Here is a 21,447-nt window from a genome sequence, read left to right on the forward strand (position 1 = left end):
CAAGCACTAATCCTTCATCCACAACTATACAAAAAATCACATCATCTAGCACTAATTCTTCATCCACAACAATAGGGACCACGACATCATCAAGCTCTATACCTTCAACCACAACTACAGGGACCATGAAGTCGTCAAGCACTACTCCTTCATCCACAACAACAGGGACCATGGCATCATCAAGCACCACTTCTTCATCCACAGTAACAGGGACATTGATTTCGCCAAGCGTTACACCTTCACCCACAACAGCAGCACCCATGACATCATCAAGCATAACTCCCTCATCCATGACAACAAGGTTCAACACATCGTTAAACTATACTTCTTCATCCACGACAACTCCTTCCATGATATCAGCAAGCAGTACTCCTTCATCCACAACAACAGCACCTGTGACATCATCAAGCACTACTCCTTCATCCACAACCATAGGAACTCTGACATCATCAAACACTATTCCTTCGTCCACAAACACAGGAACCATTACATCATCAATCACTACTCCTTCAACCACAACTACAGGGACCATGACGTCATCAAGCAGTACTCCTTCATCCACAAGAACATCGACTATGATATCGTCAAGCACTACTCCTTCATCCACAACAACAGAGACTATTGGATCATCAGGCACTACTCCTTCATTCACAACAACAGAGACAATTACATCATCAAGCCCTATTCTTTCACCCACAACAACAGAGACAATGACATCATCAAGCCCTATTCTTTCACCCACAACAACAGGGACCATGACGTCATCAAGCACTACTCCATCTACAAAAACAGGGACCATGGCATCATCAAGCACCACTTCTTCATCCCCAGCAACAGGGACCTTGATTTTGCCAAGCGTTACACCTTCACCCACAACAGCAGCACCCATGACATCATCAAGCACAACTCCCTCATCCATGACAACAAGGTTCAACACATCGTTAAGCTATACTCCTTCATCCACGACAGCACTGACCGTGACATCATCAAGCCATACTCCTTCATCCACTACTACAGGGACCATTACATTATCAAGCACTAATCCTTCATCCACACCTATACGAAAAATCACATCATCTATCACTAATCCCTCATCCACAACAATAGGGACCACGACATCATCAAGCACTATTCCTCCACCGACAAAAACAGGGACCATGAAGTCATCAAGCACTACTCCTTCATCCACAATAACAGGGACCATGGCATCATCAAGCACCACTTCTTCATCCACAGTAACAGGGACCTTGATTTCGCCAAGCGTTACACCTTCACCCACAACAACAGCACCCATGACATCATCAAGCACAACTCCCTCATCCATGACAACAAGGTTCAACACATCGTTAAGCTATACTCCTTCATCCACGACAGCGCTGACCATGACATCATCAAGCACAACTCCCTCATCCATGACAACAAGGTTCAACACATCGTTAAGCTATACTCCTTCATCCACGACAACTCCTTCCATGATATCAGCAAGCAGTACTCCTTCATCCACAACAACAGCACCTATGACATCATTAAGCACTACTCCTTCATCCGCAACCATAGGGACTGTGACATCATCAACAACTATTCCTTCGTCCACAACAACAGAGACAATTGCATCATCAATCACTACTTCAACCACAACTACAGGGACCATGACGTCATCAAGCAGGACTCCTTCATCCACAACAACAGAGACTATTGGATCATCAGGCACTACTCCTTCATCCACAACAACAGAGATAATGACATCATCAATCACTACTCCTTCACCCACAACTACAGGTACCATGACATCATCAAGCACTGCTCTTACTTCTAAAACAACAGAGACCACTACATCATCAAGCTCTGCTCCTTCCACAACAACAGGGACCATTGCATTACCAAGCACCTCTTCTACATCCACTGCAACAGGGACAATGATACCATCAAGCACTGCTCCTTCATCCACATCCAAAGGGACCAAGGCATCGTCAAGCACTGCACATTCATCCACAACAACAGCACCATGACATCATCAAGCACAACTCCCTCATCCATGACAACAAGGTTCAACATATCGTTAAGCTATACTCCTTCATCCACGACAACTCCATCCATGATATCAGCAAGCAGTACTCCTTCATCCACAACAACAGCACCCATGACATCATCAAGCAGTACTCCTTCAACCACAATCGTAGGGACTGTGACATCATCAAAAGATATTCCTTCGTCCACAAACACAGGAACCATTACATCATCAATCACTACTCCTTCAACCACAACTACAGGGACCATGACGTCATCAAGCAGTACTCCTTTATCCACAAAAACATCGACTATGATATCGTCAAGAACTACTCCTTCATCCACAACAACAGAGACTATTGGATCATCAGGCACTACTCCTTCATACACAATAACAGAGTCAATGACATCATCAAGCACTACTCCTTCACCCACAACTACAGATACCATGACATCATCAAGCACTGATTTTACTTCTAAAACAACAGAGACCACTACATCATCAAGCTCTGCTCCTTCCACAGCAACAGGGACCATTGCATTATCAAACACCTCTTCTACATCTACAACAGGAACAATGATACCATCAAGCACTGCTCTTTCATCCATATCCAAAGGGACCAAGGCATCGTCAAGCACTACACATTTATCCACAACAACAGCACCCATGACATCATCAAGCACAACTCCCTCATCCATGACAACAAGGTTCAACACATCGCTAAGCTATCCTCCTTCATCCACGAAAACTTCTATGATATCAGCAAAAACAGCGATCATGACATCAAAAAGCAGTACTCCTTCTTCCACAACAACAGCAACCATGACATCATTAAGCACTACTCCTTCATCCTCATCCACAGGGACTATGACATTGTCAAGCTATACTCCTTCATCCACAACAACAGAGACTGTTTTATCATCACGGTCCATTCCCTCATCCACAAAAACAGCGACCATGACATCGTCAAGCTATATTGCCTCATCTACGACAGCCCCGACCATGACATCATCAAGCAATACTCCTTCATCTACAACTAGAGGGACCATCACATCATCAAGCACTAATCTTTCATCCACACCTATAGGGACGAGCACGTCATCAAGAACTAACCCTTCGTCCACAACTATAAGGCGAATAATATCAGCAAGCACTGCTCCTTCATCCATAACAACAGCGACCATGACATCATCAAGTACCAATCCTTCATCCACAACTAAAGGGACCATGAAATCAGCAAGCGCTATTCCTTCATCCACATCCACAGGGACTATGACACCGTCAAGCTATACTCCTTCATTCACAACAACAGAGACTATTCCATCATCAAGCATCACTACCTCATCCACAACAACAGGGACCATCACATCATCAATCTATATTCCTTCATCCACGACAGCGCTGACAATGACATCATCAAGCAATACTCCTTCATCCACTACTACAGGGACCATTACATTATCAAGCACTAATCCTTCATCCACACTTATACGAAAAATCACATCATCTATCACTAATCCTTCAACCACAACGATAGGGACCATGGCATCATCTACTCTTTCACCCACAACAATAGGGACTATGAAGTCATCAGGCGCTAATCCTTTATCCACAACTATAGGGACAATGACGTCATCAAGCACTACTCCTTCATCCACAACAATAGGGACCATGGCATCATCAAGCACCACTTCTTCATCCACAGTAACAGGGACCTTGATTTCGCCAAGCGTTACACCTTCACCCACAACAACAGCACCCATGACATCATCAAGCACAACTCCCTCATCCATGACAACAAGGTTCAACACATCGTTAAACTATACTCCTTCATCCACGACAACTCCTTCCATGATATCAACAAGCAGTACTTCTTCATCCACAACAACAGCACCTATGACATCATCAAGCACTACTCCTTCATCCACAACCATAGGGACTGTGACATTATCAACAACTATTCCTTCGTCCACAATCACAGGAACCATTGCATCATCAATCACTGCTCCTTCAACCACAAATATAGGGACCATGATATCATCAAGCAGTACTCCTTTATCCACAAAAACATCGACTATGATACAGTCAAGCACTACTCCTTCATCAACAACAACGGAGAGTATTGGATCATCAGGCACTACTCCTTCATCCACAACAACAGAGACAATGACATCATCAAGTACTACTCCTTCACCCACAACTACAGGTACCATGACATCATCAAGCACTGCTCTTACTTCTAAAACAACAGAGACCACTACATCATCAAGCTCTGCTCCTTCCACCACAACAGGGACCATTGCATTATCAAGCACTTCTTCTACATCCACAGCAACAGGAACAATGATACCATCAAGCACTGCTCCTTCATCCACATCCACAGGGACCAAGGCATCGTCAAGCACTACACATTCATCCACTGCAACAGCACCCATGACATCATCAAGCACAACTCCCTCATCCATGACAACAAGGTTCAACACATCCTTAAACTATACTCCTTCATCCACGACAACTCCTTCCATGATATCAGCAAGCACTACTCCTTCATCCACAACAACATCACCTATGACATCATCAAGCACTACTCCTTCATCCACAACCCTGGGGACTATGACATCATCAAACACTCTTCCTTCGTCCACAAACACAGGAACCATTACATCATCAATCACTACTCCTTCAACCACAACTACAGGGACCATGACGTCATCAAGAAGTACTCCTTCATCCACAAAAACATCGACTATGATATCGCCAAGCACTACTTCATTCACAACAACAGAGACTATTGGATCATCAGACACTACTCCTTCATCCACAATAACAGAGTCAATGACATCATCAATCACTACTCCTTCACCCACAACTACAGGTACCATGACATCATCAAGCACAACTCTCTCATCCATGAAAACAATGTTAAACACATCGTTAAGCTTTACTCCTTCATCCACGACAACTCCTTCCATGATATCAGCAAGCAGTACTCCTTCATCCACAACAACACCACCTATGACATCATTAAGCACCACTCCTTCATCCGCAACCATAGGGACTGTGACATCATCAACAACTATTCCTTCGTCCACAACAACAGAGACAATTGCATCATCAATCACTACTCCTTCAACCACAACTACAGGGACCATGACGTCATCAAGCAGGACTCCTTCATCCACAAAAACATCGACTATGATACCGTCAAGCATTACTCCTTCATCCACAACAACAGAGACTATTGGATCATCAGGCACTACTCTTTCATCCACAACAACAGAGATAATGACATCATCAATCACTACTCCTTCACTCACAACTACAGGTACCATGACATCATCAAGCACTGCTCTTACTTCTAAAACATCAGAGACCACTACATCATCAAGCTCTGCTCCTTCCACCACAACAGGGACCATTGCATTATCAAGCACTTCTTCTACATCCACAGCAACAGGAACAATGATACCATCAAGCACAGCTCCTTCATCCACATCCACAGAGACCAAGGCATCGTCAAGCACTGCACATTCATCCACAACAACACCCATGACATCATCAAGCACAACTCCCTCATCCATGACAACAAGGATCAACACATCGTTAAGCTATACTCCTTCATCCATGACAATTCCATCCATGATATCAGCAAGCAGTACTTCTTCATCCACAACAACAGCACCCATGATATCATCAAGCACTACTCCTTCATCCACAACCGTAGGGACTGTGACATCATCAACAACTATTCCTTCGTCCACAAACACAGGAACCATTACATCATCAATCACTACTCCTTCAACCACAAGCTACAGGGACCATGACGTCATCAAGAAGTACTCCTTCATCCACAAAAACACCGACTATGATATCGTCAAGCACTACTCCTTCATCCACAACAACAGAGACTATTGGATCATCAGGCACTACTCCTTCATCCACAACAACAGAGATAATGACATCATCAATCACTACTCCTTCACCCACAACTACAGGTACCATGACATCATCAAGCACTGATCTTACTTCTAAAACAACAGAGACCACTACATCATCAAGCTCTGCTCCTTCCACAGCAACAGGGACCATTGCATTATCAAGCACCTCTTCTACATCCACTGCAACAGGAACAATGATACCATCAAGCACTACTCTTTCATCCACATCCACAGGGACCAAGGCATCGTCAAGCACTACACATTCATCCACAACAACAGCACCATGACATCATCAAGCACAACTCCCTCATCCATGACAACAAGGTTCAACACATCGCTAAGCTATCCTCCTTCATCCACGACAACTCCTTCTATGATATCAGCAAGCAGTACTCCTTCATCCACAAAAACAGCGATCATGACATCAATAAGCAGTACTCCTTCTTCCACAACAACAGCGACCATGACATCATTAAGCACTACTCCTTCATCCTCATCCACAGGGACTATGACATTGTCAAGCTATACTCCTTCATCCACAACTACAGAGACTGTTCTATCATCACGGTCCATTCCCTCATCCACAAAAACAGCGACCATGACATCGTCAAGCTATATTGCCTCATCTACGACAGCCCCGACCATGACATCATCAAGCAATACTCTTCATCCTACAACTAGAGGGACCATCACATCATCAAGCACTAATCTTTCATCCACAACTATAGGGACGAGCACGTCATCAAGAACTAACCCTTCGTCCACAACTATAATATCAGCAAGCACTGCTCCTTCATCCATAACAACAGCGACAATGACACCATCAAGTACCAATCCTTCATCCACAACTAAAGGGACCATGAAATCAGCAAGCGCTATTCCTTCATCCACATCCACAGGGACCATGACACCGTCAAGCTATACTCCTACATTCACAACAACAGAGACTATTCCATCATCAAGCATCACTACCTCATCCACAACAAAAAGGACCATCACATCATCAAGCTATATTCCTTCATCCACGACAGCGCTGACAATGACATCATCAAGCAATACTCCTTCATCCACTACTACAGGGACCATTACATTATCAAGCACTAATCCTTCATCCACACTTATACGAAAAATCACATCATCTATCACTAATCCTTCAACCACAACGATAGGGACCATGGCATCATCAAGCACTACTCTTTCACCCACAACAATAGGGACTATGAAGTCATCAGGCGCTAATCCTTTATCCACAACTATAGGGACAATGACGTCATCAAGCACTACTCCTTCATCCACAACAATAGGGACCATGGCATCATCAAGCACCACTTCTTCATCCACAGTAACAGGGACCTTGATTTCGCCAAGCGTTACACCTTCACCCACAACAACAGCACCCATGACATCATCAAGCACAACTCCCTCATCCATGACAACAAGGTTCAACAAATCGTTAAACTATACTCCTTCATCCACGACAACTCCTTCCATGATATCAACAAGCAGTACTTCTTCATCCACAACAACAGCACCTATGACATCATCAAGCACTACTCCTTCATCCACAACCATAGGGACTGTGACATTATCAACAACTATTCCTTCGTCCACAATCACAGGAACCATTGCATCATCAATCACTGCTCCTTCAACCACAAATATAGGGACCATGATATCATCAAGCAGTACTCCTTTATCCACAAAAACATCGACTATGATACAGTCAAGCACTACTCCTTCATCAACAACAACGGAGAGTATTGGATCATCAGGCACTACTCCTTCATTCACAACAACAGAGACAATTGCATCATCAAGCACTACTCCTTCACCCACAACTACAGGTACCATGACATCGTCAAACACTGCTCTTACTTCTAAAACAACAGAGACCTCTACATCATCAAGCTCTGCTTCTTCCACACAACAGGGCCATTGCATTATCAAGCACTCTTTACATCCAGAACAGACAATGATACCATCAAGCCTGCTCCTTCACCACATCCACAGTGACCAAGATCCCCCCCCCCCCCCCCTTCCATCCCGAATTCCTATATCAGCAAGATACTCTTCATCCACAACACCAGAATATAAGCATACTCCTTCATCACAACCGACTGATCATCAACACTTCCTCCCAAAACAGAACAATCATCAACATTTCTCAACCAATACAGGACCTACGCTCGAATACCTTCCAAAACAGATATATACCAACACTACTATCAACAGGCAGGATTGCACCTTATCCACAAAACAGTCATGACATATCATCACACTCTACCATAAGGTCAACATCAAGCATCTCTTTCTTCTAAAACAAAGAGACCACTACATCAAGCTCTTCCACACGGACTGTATCACATTTCACACACAGAACATTACATCACACTCTCCTTCATCCACACCACAGTGACCAATGACATCTCAAGCACATACTCCTTCATCCCACAACAGGACCATTGACATCATCAACACAATCCTTCATCCACACAACAGGAACATACATCATCATCACTATACTCCTTCAACCACAACATAGGACCAGATGTCATCAAGCTACTCTTCACCCACAACAACAGGACTATGAATCATCAAGCACTACTCCTTCATCCACAAACTAAGGGACATTGACGTCATCAAGCACTACTCCTTCATCCACAACAACAAGGACCATGCATCATCAAGCACCACTCTTCATCCACATAACAGGGACCATGACGTCATCAAGCGTTACACTTCATCCACAAACATAGCTACCATGACTCATCAAGCACAACTCCTTCATCCACAGAACAGAACCATGGCATCATCAAGCACTATACTCCTTCATCCACACAACAGGCCATGATATCACAAGCAGTACTCTTCACCACAACAACAGGACCCATGACATCATCAAGCACAACTCCCTCATCTATGAAAACAATATCAACACATCGTTAAGCTTTTCTCCTTCATCACGACAACTCCATCCATGATATCAGCAAGTAGTATCCACAACAACAGAGAATATCCTATCATCAAGCACCACTACCTCATCTACAAGAACAGGAACTATCACATCGTCAACCTATAATCCTTCATCCACGACAGCTCCGACCATGTTATCATCAAGCAGTACTCCTTCATCCACAACTACAGGGACCTTCATATCATCAAGCACTAATCCTTCATCCATAATTATAGGGAAAATCACATCATCAAGCACTAATCATTCACCCACAACTATAGGGGTCATAACATCAGCAAGCACTACTCCTTCATCCACAACAAAGGACTGACTATCAGCACTCCATCCATAGGCGCACTAGTTCCTTCATCACAAAAAGCGACCATACATCAGAGACCACAGACCAATCTTCAAGTCCCTAGGAGCTTTCATGCACTCCCTCATCCACAACAACAGTGACCATCACATCATCAAGCTATATACCTTCATCCACGGCAACTCCGACCTTGACATCATCAAGGAGAACTCCTTCGTCCACAGCTACAGGGTCAATCTCATCATTAATCACTGATCCGTCATCCACAACTATAGGAACCATGACACCATCATCCACAGGGACCATGACATCGTCAACCTATATTCCTTTATCCACGACAGCATCGACCATGACATCATCAAGCAGTACTCCTTCATCCACAACTATGGGAAGAATCACATCATCAAGGACTAATCCTTCATCCACAACTATAAGGACCATGACATCACCCAGCACTACTATTTCACCCACAACAATAGGGACTATGACGTCATCAGGTACTAATCCCTTATCCACGACTATAGGGACCATGATATCGTCAAGCACTACTCATTCACCCACAACAACAGCGATCATGACATCAGCAAGCAGCGCTCCTTCATCCGCAACAACAGTGACCCTGGCATCAACAAGCAGTATCTCTTCATCCACAGCTATAAGGACCATCACATCATCAAACATTATTCCTTCATCCACATCCACAGGGACCATGACATCAAGCTATACTCCTTCGTTCACAACAACAGAGACTATTCCATCATCAAGCACCACTCCCTCATTAACAATAACAGGGACCATCACATCGTCAAGCAATACTCCTTCATCCACAGCAACTCAGTCCATCATACCTGCAAGTAGTACTCCTTCATCCACAAGAACAGCGACCATGACATTACCAAGCACTATTCCTTTATCCACAACTATAGGGACTATGACATCATCAGGCACTAATCCTTCATCCACAACTATAGGGACCATGACATCATCAAGCACTACTCCTTCACCCACAACAACAGCGAACATTACATCAGCAAGCAGTACTCCTTCATCCACAAAAACAGGAACCAACACATCATCAAGCATTAATCTTTCATCCTCAACTATTTGGACCATGACATCAGCAAGCACTACTCCTTCATCCACATCCACAGGGAGCATGACATCGTCAAGCTATACTCCTTCATCCACAACAACAGAGACTATTCTATCATCAAGCACCACTCCCTCATCCACAACAACAGGGACCATCACATCGTCAAGCTACATTCCTTTCCCACAGCTCCGACATTACATCATCAAGCAGTACTTCTTCATCCACAACTACAGGGACCATGACATCATCAAGCACTACTCCTTCATCCACAACTATAGGGACCATGACATCAGCCAGCACTACTCCTTCATCCACATCCACAGGGACCATCACATCGTCTAGCTATACTCCTTCATCCACAACAACAGAGGACTATTCTATCATCAAGCACCTCTCCTTCATCACACAACAGGGACCATCATCGTCAAGCTATACCCTTCATCCACGACACTCGCAATCGACATCTCAAGCACTACTCCTTCATCCACAACTACACAGGGACCAGACATCGTCAAGCACTATCCTTCATCCACAACACAGGGACCATAACATCATCAAGCAACTCCTCACCACTACAAAAGGAACATGACATCTCAACACTATATCTTCATCACAACCAGGACCATGACATCATCAAGCACTACTCCTTCACCCACAACACAGGACCATCACATCATCAAGCACTAACCTTCATCCATACTACAGGACAATCGACATCATCAAGCACTATCTTCATCCACAACATAGGGACCACACATCAGTCAAGCATACTCCTTCATCCACAACAAAGGGACATAACTCATCAAGCACTACTCCTTCATCCACACAAAAGGACCATGACATCATCAAGCATTCTCTTCATCCACAAAACACGACCATACATCTCAAGCACTACTTCATCTCAACACAGCTAGGCCAAATCTTCAAGCACTATATCCTCACACAACAGGACAACTTCATAAGCACCTCCTCATCCACAACAACAGTCATCACATCATCAAGCAATACCTTCATCCACAACAGGACCTGACTCATCAAGCACTTCCTTCTCCACAGCAACAGGGCCATACATTCATCAGCATGATCCTTCATCCACAACAAAGGGACATGCACATCACACAAGCCATGACGTCAACTAATCCTTTACACACACAGACCATACATCATCAAGCATATCCTTCATCCACAACAATGGAACCATACATCATCAAGACTATCCTTCATCCACAACAAGGGACCATCACACTCCAGCACTACTCTTCATCCACAACAACAGGGACTATGCTCATCAGTACTAATCCCTCATCCACACTAAGGGACATATATCGTAAATTACTCATTCACCACAACAACAGGGATCATGACATCACAAGCACTTCTTCATCCAACAACAGTGGACCACTGACATCATCAAGCATATCTCTTCATCCACACAACAGAGACCATCACATCATCAACATTTTCCTTCATCACAATCACAGGACCATCACATCAAGTTATTCTTCTCACAACAACAGGACATTACACATCATTCAAGCTGCACTCCTTCATCCACAATAACAGGACCATCACATCATCAAGCAATAATCCTTCATCACACAACAGACACTACTGCAGTTGACTCATTCATCCACAAGAACAGCACATGACATCCAAGCACTTCTCCTTATCCACACAAGGGACTATCGACGTCATCAGGCACCAATCTTCATCCACAACTATAGGGACCATGACATCATCAAGCACTACTCCTTCAACCACAAAACAGCGAACATTCTCAGCAAGCAGTACTCCTTCATCCACAAAAACAGGAACCACACATCATCAAGCACTAATCTTTCATCCTCAACTATTTGGGACCATTGGCATCAGCAAGCACTACTCCTTCATCCTTCATCCACAACAACAGGGACCATGACATCATCAAGCACTACTCCTTCTTCAACAACAACAGGAGCCATGACATCGTCAAGCACTACTCCTTCTTCAACAGCAGCAGGGACCATGACATCGTCAAGCACGACTCCTCCTTCAACAACAGGGACCATGACATCAAGCACTACTCCTTCTTCAATAACAACAACAGGGACCATGACATCGTCAAGCACTACTCCTTCTTCAACAACAACAACAGGGACCATGACATCGTCAAGCACTACTCTTTCTTCAACAACAGGGACCATGACATCGTCAAGCACTACTCCTTCCACAACAACAGGGACCATGACATCGTCAAGCACTACTCCTTCTTCCACAACAACAGGGGCCATGACATCGTCAAGCACTACTCCTTCTTCCACAACAACAGGGACCATGACATCGTCAAGCACTACTCCTTCTTCAACAACAGGGACCATGACATCAAGCACTACTCCTTCTTCAACAACAACAGGGACCATGACATCGTCAAGCACTACTCCTTCTTCAACAACAGGGACCATGACATCGTCAAGCACTACTTCAACAACAGGGACCATGACATCGTCAAGCACTATTCCTTCTTCAACAACAACAACAGGGACCATGACATCGTCAAGCACTACTCCTTCTTCAACAACAGGGACCATGACATCGTCAAGCACTACTCCTTCATCCACAGCAACAGGGACCACCACATCGTCAAGCACCAAACCTTCATCCACAACAACAGGGACCAGCACATTTCCAAGCACTACCTCCTCATCCACAACCACAGGGATAATGACATCGTCAACCACTACTTCATCCACAACAACAGGGAATATGACATTATCAAGCACTACACCTTCGTCCACAACTACAGGAACAATGATATCAACGAGCACTACTCCATCCACAACAACAGTGACCACCACATCGTCGAGCGCTACTCCTTCATCCACAACAACAGGAACCACCACATCGTCAAGCACCATACTTTCATCCACAACAACAGGGACCAGCACATTACCAAGCACTACCACTTCATCCATAACCACAGGGATAACGATATCGTCAAGCACTACTCCTTCTTCCACAACAACAGGGACCATGGCATCGTCAACCAGTACTCCTTCTTCAATAACAACAGGAGCCATGACATCGCCAAGCACTATTCCTTCTTCCACAACAACAGGGGCCATGACATCGTCAAGCACTACTCCTTCTTCCACAACAACAGGGGCCATGACATCGTCAAGCACTACTCCTTCTTCCACAACAACAGGGGCCATGACATCGTCAAGCACTACTCCTTCTTCCACAACAACAGGGGCCATGACATCGTCAAGCACTACTCCTTCTTCATCAACAACAACAGGGACCATGACATCGTCAAGCACTACTCCTTCTTCAATAACAACAGGGGCCATGACATCGCCAAGCACTATTCCTTCTTCCACAACAACAGGGGCCATGACATCGTCAAGCACTACTCCTTCTTCCACAACAACAGGGGCCATGACATCACCAAGCACTATTCCTTCTTCCACAACAACAGGGACCATGACATCGTCAAGCACTACTCCTTCTTCATCAACAACAACAGGGACCATGACATCGTCAAGCACTACTCCTTCTTCAACAACAGGGACCATGACATCAAGCACTACTCCTTCTTCAACAACAACAGGGACCATGACATCGTCAAGCACTACTCCTTCTTCAACAACAACAGGGGCCATGACATCACCAAGCACTATTCCTTCTTCCACAACAACAGGGACCATGACATCGTCAAGCACTACTCCTTCTTCATCAACAACAACAGGGACCATGACATCGTCAAGCACTACTCCTTCTTCAACAACAACAACAGGGACCATGACATCGTCAAACACTACTCCTTCTTCAACAACAACAACAGGGACCATGACATCGTCAAACACTACTCCTTCATCCACAACAACAAAAACCACTACATCGACAAGCACCATACCTTCATCCACAACAACAGGGACCATGGCATCGTCAAGCACTACTCCTTCATCCGCAACAACAGAGTCCACAACATCATTAAGCACTACTCCTTCCACCACAACAATAGGGTCCACGACATCATCAAGCACCACTCCTTCCTCCACAACAACAGGGACTATGACATCATCAAGCACGACTCCTTCTTCCACAACTATAGGGACCATGACATCATCAAGCAGTACTTCTTCATCCACAACATCAATGACCACCTCATCATCTAGTACCTTTTCTTCATCCACAATGGAAGTGTCCACCTCATCAACAAGCATCATATCGTCCACATTAACCAAGACTAGCACATCATCGTTTCCCATATCTAGTGCTTCTTCAACAAAGTCCACGACCACACCACCCACAACACTACGTCCCACCACAACACCGCCACCACAGGAATGCCCTCCGTTTTACACGGATCTGCTTGAGCAGGGTCGACCCGTGAACCCAGCACTCTCTGGATGTCGTATTGACAACTTCGAAGACTGCAGGAGGAACGCGAGCGGTACCTACTTCTGTTACTGTATAGAAGGCTACGAGAAATCCATCGATGACGACACTTGTGCCGGTAAGTGCTGGAGAGGCTGTAACTTCTAAGGGCAAATGATGCTTGGAATGAATTACCTGTGACGTTTTTTTTCTTTCGAGTAGAGATCGATTTTCAGGTTACACACTATGATATTTGAAGGCCTCTTAGAGTATGTGTTTATCGCAGGCACACAATTTTAATCAATTGCAGTTGATACGTTATATAAAGTATTATACACTCATTTCTTTTGCGGGTTAGAAGACCACCGGGTACACACCAAAGACTTTCAGATGTATTAGGTAGTTTCACTCAGACAATGGTAAGGCAGGTAAGTTTAGTAAGATAGATGTAAAGGCAATCTTATGGGGAAGTAAGTGGATATTTGGTGTATCTTCCCGCCATCATCCAGCTTTGGGTAATATCTATCTACTCCTTCCTGCCTGCAGACCATTTATCTATCAGGCAACTCGTTCTTTTACCTTACCAACCACCTGCACCTGGAGAACCACAACACCACTGTTACTTATCGGTTCTTTGCTTAACTAAGCATCAGTTGGTACTTAGTACCATTTCATTTCGCTCTCATGGCATTACATATTTTTTTTTTAATCCCACAGATCTTTAGTCATTAATTCTAAGTCCTTTTCCCATCCCCCCCCCCCCCTCACACACACACACACACACACACACACACACACAAACATCCTGTCTTTCTCCAAAGAACGCCTTATGTCAAGTTCCTGAAACAAATCTTGCACCGTTTACGTTAGCATCAGTCACAACTGCACGACTTTTATATGTATCATGACTTTAGCTTTGGACCTGACCACTAAGGCACACTTCAACTGCCAGGACGTCGTACCCAAGGGTCGTGTCTTCGAGCTGAGAAGGTTACGGGCTACAAAAATGAGATGGTCTTGTCCAACAGCTTGAGGTCGATATTGTGGTGTCGACTGTATGGATCATCTCATACAATACTCTATACTCCAGCCCGTCCATTCTCAACATATCTCATATCATACCACAAAATACTTCTGCCTCCTTTGACAAATATAATATGTTATACATATTTTATGGTATGCTCTTGTTCACGTCCATCATAGATGGTACAATGATAGTGAGCTGTCACTATGAAGTAGTTGGTTGCACTATATAAGGGTTCTCTTTCCTCTACTTTACGGTGTAACATAAATGATGAACGATCAATAGCTCTTGCCGAGGATGTTTTTTATAGTGAGAAAGACCAGACAACTGATAGTGAGAGAGACCAGACACCTGATAGTGAGAGAGACCAGACACCTGATAGTGAGAGAGACCAGATACTTGATAGTGAGAGAGACCAGACACTTGATCGTGAGAGAGACCAGACACTTGATAGTGAGAGAGACCAGACACCTGATAGTGAGAGAGACCAGACACCTGATAGTGAAAGAGACCAGACACCTGATAGTGAGAGACACCAGACACTTGATAGTGAGAGAGACTAGGCACTTGAGTGAGAGAGACCAGACACTTGATCGCGAGAGAGACCAGACACTTGATAGTGAGAGAGACCAGACACCTGATAGTGAGAGTGACCAGAAACTTGAAAGTGAGAGACACCAGACACTTGATATTGAGAGAGACCAGACTCTTGATAGTGAGAGAGACCAGACACCTGATAGTGAGCGAGACCAGAAACTTGATAGTGAGAGATCAGACACTTGATAGTGAGAGAGACCAGAAACTTGACAGTGAGAGATTAGACACCTGGTAATGAGAGAGACCAGACAGTTGATAGTGAGAGAGACCAGACACCTGATAGTGAGAGAGATCAGATACCTGATAGTGAGAGAGACTAGACACCTGATAGTGAGAGACCAAACACCTGATAGTGAGAGAGACCAGATAACTGACAGTGAGAGAGACAAGGCACCTGATAGTGAGAGAGAGAGACTAGACATCTAAGAAATTAACTTCACAAGAACAAAGAAACTCGTGTTTGTTCGTTTGCATTTTCCTCCCTCCTTCCCCTGTCTGCTCACCTCACATGGTGTTCTGACAACACTCGTCTTATCCCTAGAGCTCAGAAGGCACCCATCACAGCTCACTGTGGAGAACCTCCCGTGGGATGCGGAGTACTGCGACCCACTCTCCCATCTCACACTGGACCTGACTGACAAGCTCAACCAGCTGGTAAGTTCTCTCGTTTCCTTCTGTCATTATCGTTAAGAAGTTCTACAATGCCCCTTTCTTCCTTACGTCTTTATCTCTTATTCTCTTTTCTCTGTATATCCTTTCCACTGTTTCCTTTGTCTTCAGTCTTTAAAATCTATACCGGGAGATTCCTCTTCTGTGGTTGGTCATGTCGAATTGCTTTCTTTCCTTCATTGTCCCTATCGATTTCTTTTTTTTCTTTTTTTTTTCCTTTTTATTGTTGCAGTATAACTCATTTACCTCCACTGCATCTGTCTGCATGCGTTTATCAGTCAATCATTTAAGATGGCTGCGCAATGATTTTGTTTACACAACCCATCTTAGTTCATGACTATCTTACAGTTGTACACATTAAGACTGGAAATGTTGAATTGATCTCTACAGTATTTTCTCACTTTTTAGGTAACAGTAAAATAGTTCCCGTTCTTCGGTTCTGAGAGTAAACAAGATCCAAAATTATCCTTAGGGCCTCTAGCATGAGCGACTATAAACATGTTTCAGATTTCAGTGACTTAAAGGACCAAAAGCAACCAGTAATGAGACGTCTGCTGCATCTTCTGGATCCCAGACCTTCCATGGGCCATTTGTCGAACGTTGTACCATTTGGAAAACTTGTTCATTGCTTCAGTCATTCTGTTATTCGAGTGATTAATTATCAAGAACAAGGTGCAAGAGATCGATTTGAAAATTCATTCAGGTCTCATGAAAGTTCACTTTCTGTTCTCTAGAACCAGCCAAGTCCGGCTAGAAACTTTTCCATTCTTTATGATGCATATGATATAAACAGTAAAGGAAACGAGTATTCTATTTCAACTTTGCAAATACGTTACTGCTTCAGAGAAAGGAATATAGAGTCATGCCACAGAGTTCTGGCCTTACGTGCAACCCCAAATGCCTCACCTTCCAAAAAAAATTGATAACTACCACACCTCTACTGCATTGTATATGGCCGACTGGTGTTTGGCGTGTGAAATGACTTGCTGTGTATACTGGGCTGCATTAAGGGTGATGATGACTACAATATTTGTCACTATTTCAGTACAAGGAGGCAGCTAGATCAACAGGATTGAGCACGTCCTTCCAACGGTGTGAGATACAGTCAGTCCAAGACAGCAGCGGCCAGGAGTCTTGCGACCTCTTCCGTGGTGCTCAGTCTGCTTCAGGGTTAGTATCTGACGCTGTCTCAGCCACACAACCCCATGCTGCAGGGTTAGTGTTTGGTACCATCCCCATCATACGCTGCCCATCCTCCAAGGTTAGTATCTTACTCTGTCTCAACTTACACTCCCCCCATCCCGCAAGGGTAGGGTCTGCACCATCCTTGCCACATTACCTAATCCTCCTCAATTAGTATCTGTCGTCAGATACCCCACCCCCTTCCAATCATCCACAGCGAGGATAGGACGTCATCTCTCCCACACATCTCCATCCACCAGGGTTGGTATCTGACTTCATCTCTCCCACACATCCCCATCAACCAGGGTTGGTATCTGACATCATCTCTCCACACAACCCCATCCATCAGGGATAGTATCTGACGTCATCTCTCTCACACATCCCATCCACCAGGGTTGGCATCCGACGTCATCTCTCCCACACATCCCCATCTTCCAAGGTTAGCAGTGTATAGCAAATGTAACTTCAATAAAACGAGGGGAAATGCAAAAGACAGGATGATGGAAATCGCGAAGACGAGGGATATGAAGAGGTGAGTTTGGTCTTCTAGTGAATGTACGAAAGGATGGTCAAGTCCAGCTCGTTGTTTGAGATGACGTTTGTCATTCCTCCTTTATTGCAGGTCAGTATGTCATGTTCATGACAGTGCTCTGCTGACTCATCTTTCAAGTCTTTTAACACGGATATGACTGCCAGGAGCACGATGAGATGAAGAACGATACATGATAACATTTGGGTTTATGATAACAAAATGGATTCCCGTTTTCCTTCACATCACAACGCACAGCAGTGACTCCGATTCAACGAAATGAAACCAGACCTGGTCGACTCCCCTGCATCTTGATTATAGCCCCTGATACTACTCTTTTCTTCTATCACACATATATTGCATTGGGCAAATGTGTCGCCTTCAGTAATCCTTTGAGGAGCATTGCATCTTTTTTCCCTGCATCTTACAGTCTTGCTTACAGCCTGCGAAACAGTGAAAGAATTACTTATTAACAGGTCTGTGGAGAGCCACAGCCACCGCCGGAAGCCTCGAACGGTCTTCGGGAAGGTGTTGAAGGAGGCCTTGAGGAAGGATGAGCTGGACGTGACGGTCAATATGGTGATGAGGAAGTCAGGAAATTACTCCAAGTTCGTCGATCAAAATATGACGGATTCGCTCAAGAACGTCACTGAGAACAAGAACTTCACCGAACAACTGAACCTCGATGTGAAGCCTGAAAGTATCCACGTTGACGGTAAGGTTATTGTAATGGTCTGTCCTGACACTCTTTTCTTACTTGGGTTTGACGATCGTATTTTTCGACATTCTTCTTCCACTGGCAGGGATTTCTTTAGAGGTGACCCCATTCCTTAACCTTCCTCCCCCTGCCCTCTGGCTCTGGGAGTCTGTGACACACACTCGGCCGAAGTCTTGTGACGAGCAGCAGACGCCACCCGCTGTGTCCTCCTGCGTACTAACACAACCAGTTGGAACGAAAAGGTCGCCGCCAGTCAGACCTTGTGATCGCCTGCCATCTGACGGGTGATTGGCTGAACATATGTAGGTTTATGATGCTACTTATTCCTGGGAAACTTTCTCCGATGCCTACATCAGTTTTGCAGTCCTTGTCGACAAGTCAGTGTCTTGACCAAACAGGAAGAAGGGTATATATATATATATATATATATATATATATATATATATATATATATATATATATATATATATATATATATATATATATTCATTTTATATTTCATTACACTTTTGTCGCTGTCTCCCGCGTTAGCGAGGTAGCGCAAGGAAACAGACGAAAGAATGGCCCAACCCACCCACATACACATGTATATACATACACGTCCACACACGCACATATACATACCTATACATCTCAACGTATACATATATATATACACACAGACATATACATATATATACACATGTACATAATTCATTCTGTCTGCCCTTATTCATTTCCGTCCGTCGCCACCCCGCCACACATAAAATGAAAACCCCCTCCCCCCGCATGTGCGCGAAGTAGCGCTAGGAAAAGACAATAAAGGCCAATTCGTTCACACTCAGGCTCTAGCTGTCATGTATAATGCATCGAAACCACAGCTTTCTTTCCACATCCAGGCCCCACAGAACTTTCCATGGTTTACCCCACACGCTTCACATGCCCTGTTTCAATCCATTGACAGCACGTCGACCCCGGTATACCACATCGTTCAAGTTCACTCTATTCCTTGCACGCCTTTCACCCTCCTGAATGTTCAGGCCCCGGTCACTCAAAATCTTTTTCACTCCATCTTTCCACCTCCAATTTGTTCTCTCACCTCTCGTTCCCTTCACCTCTGACACATATATCCTCTTTGTCAATCTTTCCTCACCCATTCTCTCCATGTGACCAAACCATTTCAAAACACCCTCTTCTGCTCTCTCAACCACACTCTTTTTATTACCACACATCTCTCTTACCCTATTATTACTTACTCGATCAAACCACCTCACACCACATATTGTCCTCAAACATCTCATTTCCAGCACATCCACCCTCCTGCGCACAACTCTATCTATAGCCCACGCCTCGCAACCATATAACATTGTTGGAACCGCTATTCCTTCAAACATACCCATTTTTGCTCTCCAAGATAACGTTCTCGACTTCCACATATTTTTCAACGCTCCCAGAACTTTCGCCCCCTCCCTTACCCTATGATTCACTTCCGCTTCCATGCTTCCATCCGCTGCCAAATCCACTCCCAGATATCTAAAACACTTCACTTCCTCCAGTTTTTCTCCATTCAAACTCACCTCTCAATTGACTTGACCCTCAACCCTACTGTACCTAATAACCTTGCTCTTATTCACATTTACTCTCAGCTTTCTTCTTTCACACACTTTACCAAAGTCAGTCACCAGTTTCTGCAGTTTTTCACCCGAATCAGCCAAGAGGGCTGTATCATCAGCGAACAACAACTGACTCACTTCCCAAGCTCTCTCATTCACAACAGACTGCATACTTGCCTCTCTCTCCAAAACTCTTGCATTCACCTCCCTAACAACCCCATCCATAAACAAATCAAATAACCATGGAGACATCACGCACCCCTGCCGCAAACCGACATTCACTGAGAACCAATCTTTTTCCTCCCTTCCTACTCGTACACATGCCTTACATCCTCGATAAAAACTTTTCACCGCTTCTAGCAACTTGCCTCCCACGCCACATATTCTTAATACCTTCCACAGAGCATCTCTATCAATTCTATCATATGCCTTCTCCAGACCTATAAATGCCACATACATATTCGCCATT

At 44.4% G+C, this 21,447-nt stretch overlaps 3 protein-coding genes across 3 annotated transcripts in view; all 3 read left to right on the forward strand.

Moving 5' to 3' along the window:
* The window catches only part of LOC139753865 (uncharacterized), a 63,933-nt gene that overhangs the window by 24,307 nt on the left and 18,179 nt on the right, over positions 1-21,447 (forward strand). The window contains exons 2-5 of the mRNA XM_071670813.1: positions 12,218-14,806; positions 16,830-16,942; positions 18,003-18,127; positions 19,145-19,383. Of these exons, the coding sequence (XP_071526914.1) occupies positions 12,218-14,806; positions 16,830-16,942; positions 18,003-18,127; positions 19,145-19,383 (3,066 nt within the window). The remainder of the gene's footprint in view (positions 1-12,217; positions 14,807-16,829; positions 16,943-18,002; positions 18,128-19,144; positions 19,384-21,447) is intronic.
* On the forward strand, positions 1,881-6,171 carry LOC139753866 (uncharacterized). The gene has a single exon (XM_071670814.1). It carries the CDS (start codon positions 2,006-2,008, stop codon positions 6,026-6,028), a length of 4,023 nt encoding a protein of 1,340 aa, XP_071526915.1. The 5' UTR covers positions 1,881-2,005; the 3' UTR covers positions 6,029-6,171.
* Positions 6,052-8,892, forward strand: LOC139753878 (uncharacterized). Its single transcript, XM_071670834.1, has 2 exons — positions 6,052-7,955; positions 8,741-8,892. The coding sequence occupies exons 1-2, from the start codon at positions 6,230-6,232 to the stop codon at positions 8,890-8,892; spliced, it is 1,878 nt and encodes a 625-aa protein (XP_071526935.1). The 5' UTR covers positions 6,052-6,229.

Source organism: Panulirus ornatus, chromosome 15, assembly GCF_036320965.1.
Source record: "Panulirus ornatus isolate Po-2019 chromosome 15, ASM3632096v1, whole genome shotgun sequence".
Classification (NCBI taxonomy): Eukaryota; Metazoa; Arthropoda; class Malacostraca; order Decapoda; family Palinuridae; genus Panulirus; species Panulirus ornatus.

Excerpts from the sequence above, each read along its gene's own strand:
- LOC139753866 (XM_071670814.1), top strand. The coding sequence starts at position 2,006 with ATGACATCATCAAGCACAACTCCCTCATCCATGACAACAAGGTTCAAC.
- LOC139753878 (XM_071670834.1), top strand. The coding sequence starts at position 6,230 with ATGACATCATCAAGCACAACTCCCTCATCCATGACAACAAGGTTCAAC. Across the intron at positions 7,956-8,740 it reads GCTCCTTCACCACATCCACA|AACAGAACCATGGCATCATC; the intron begins GTGACCAAGATC and ends CTTCATCCACAG.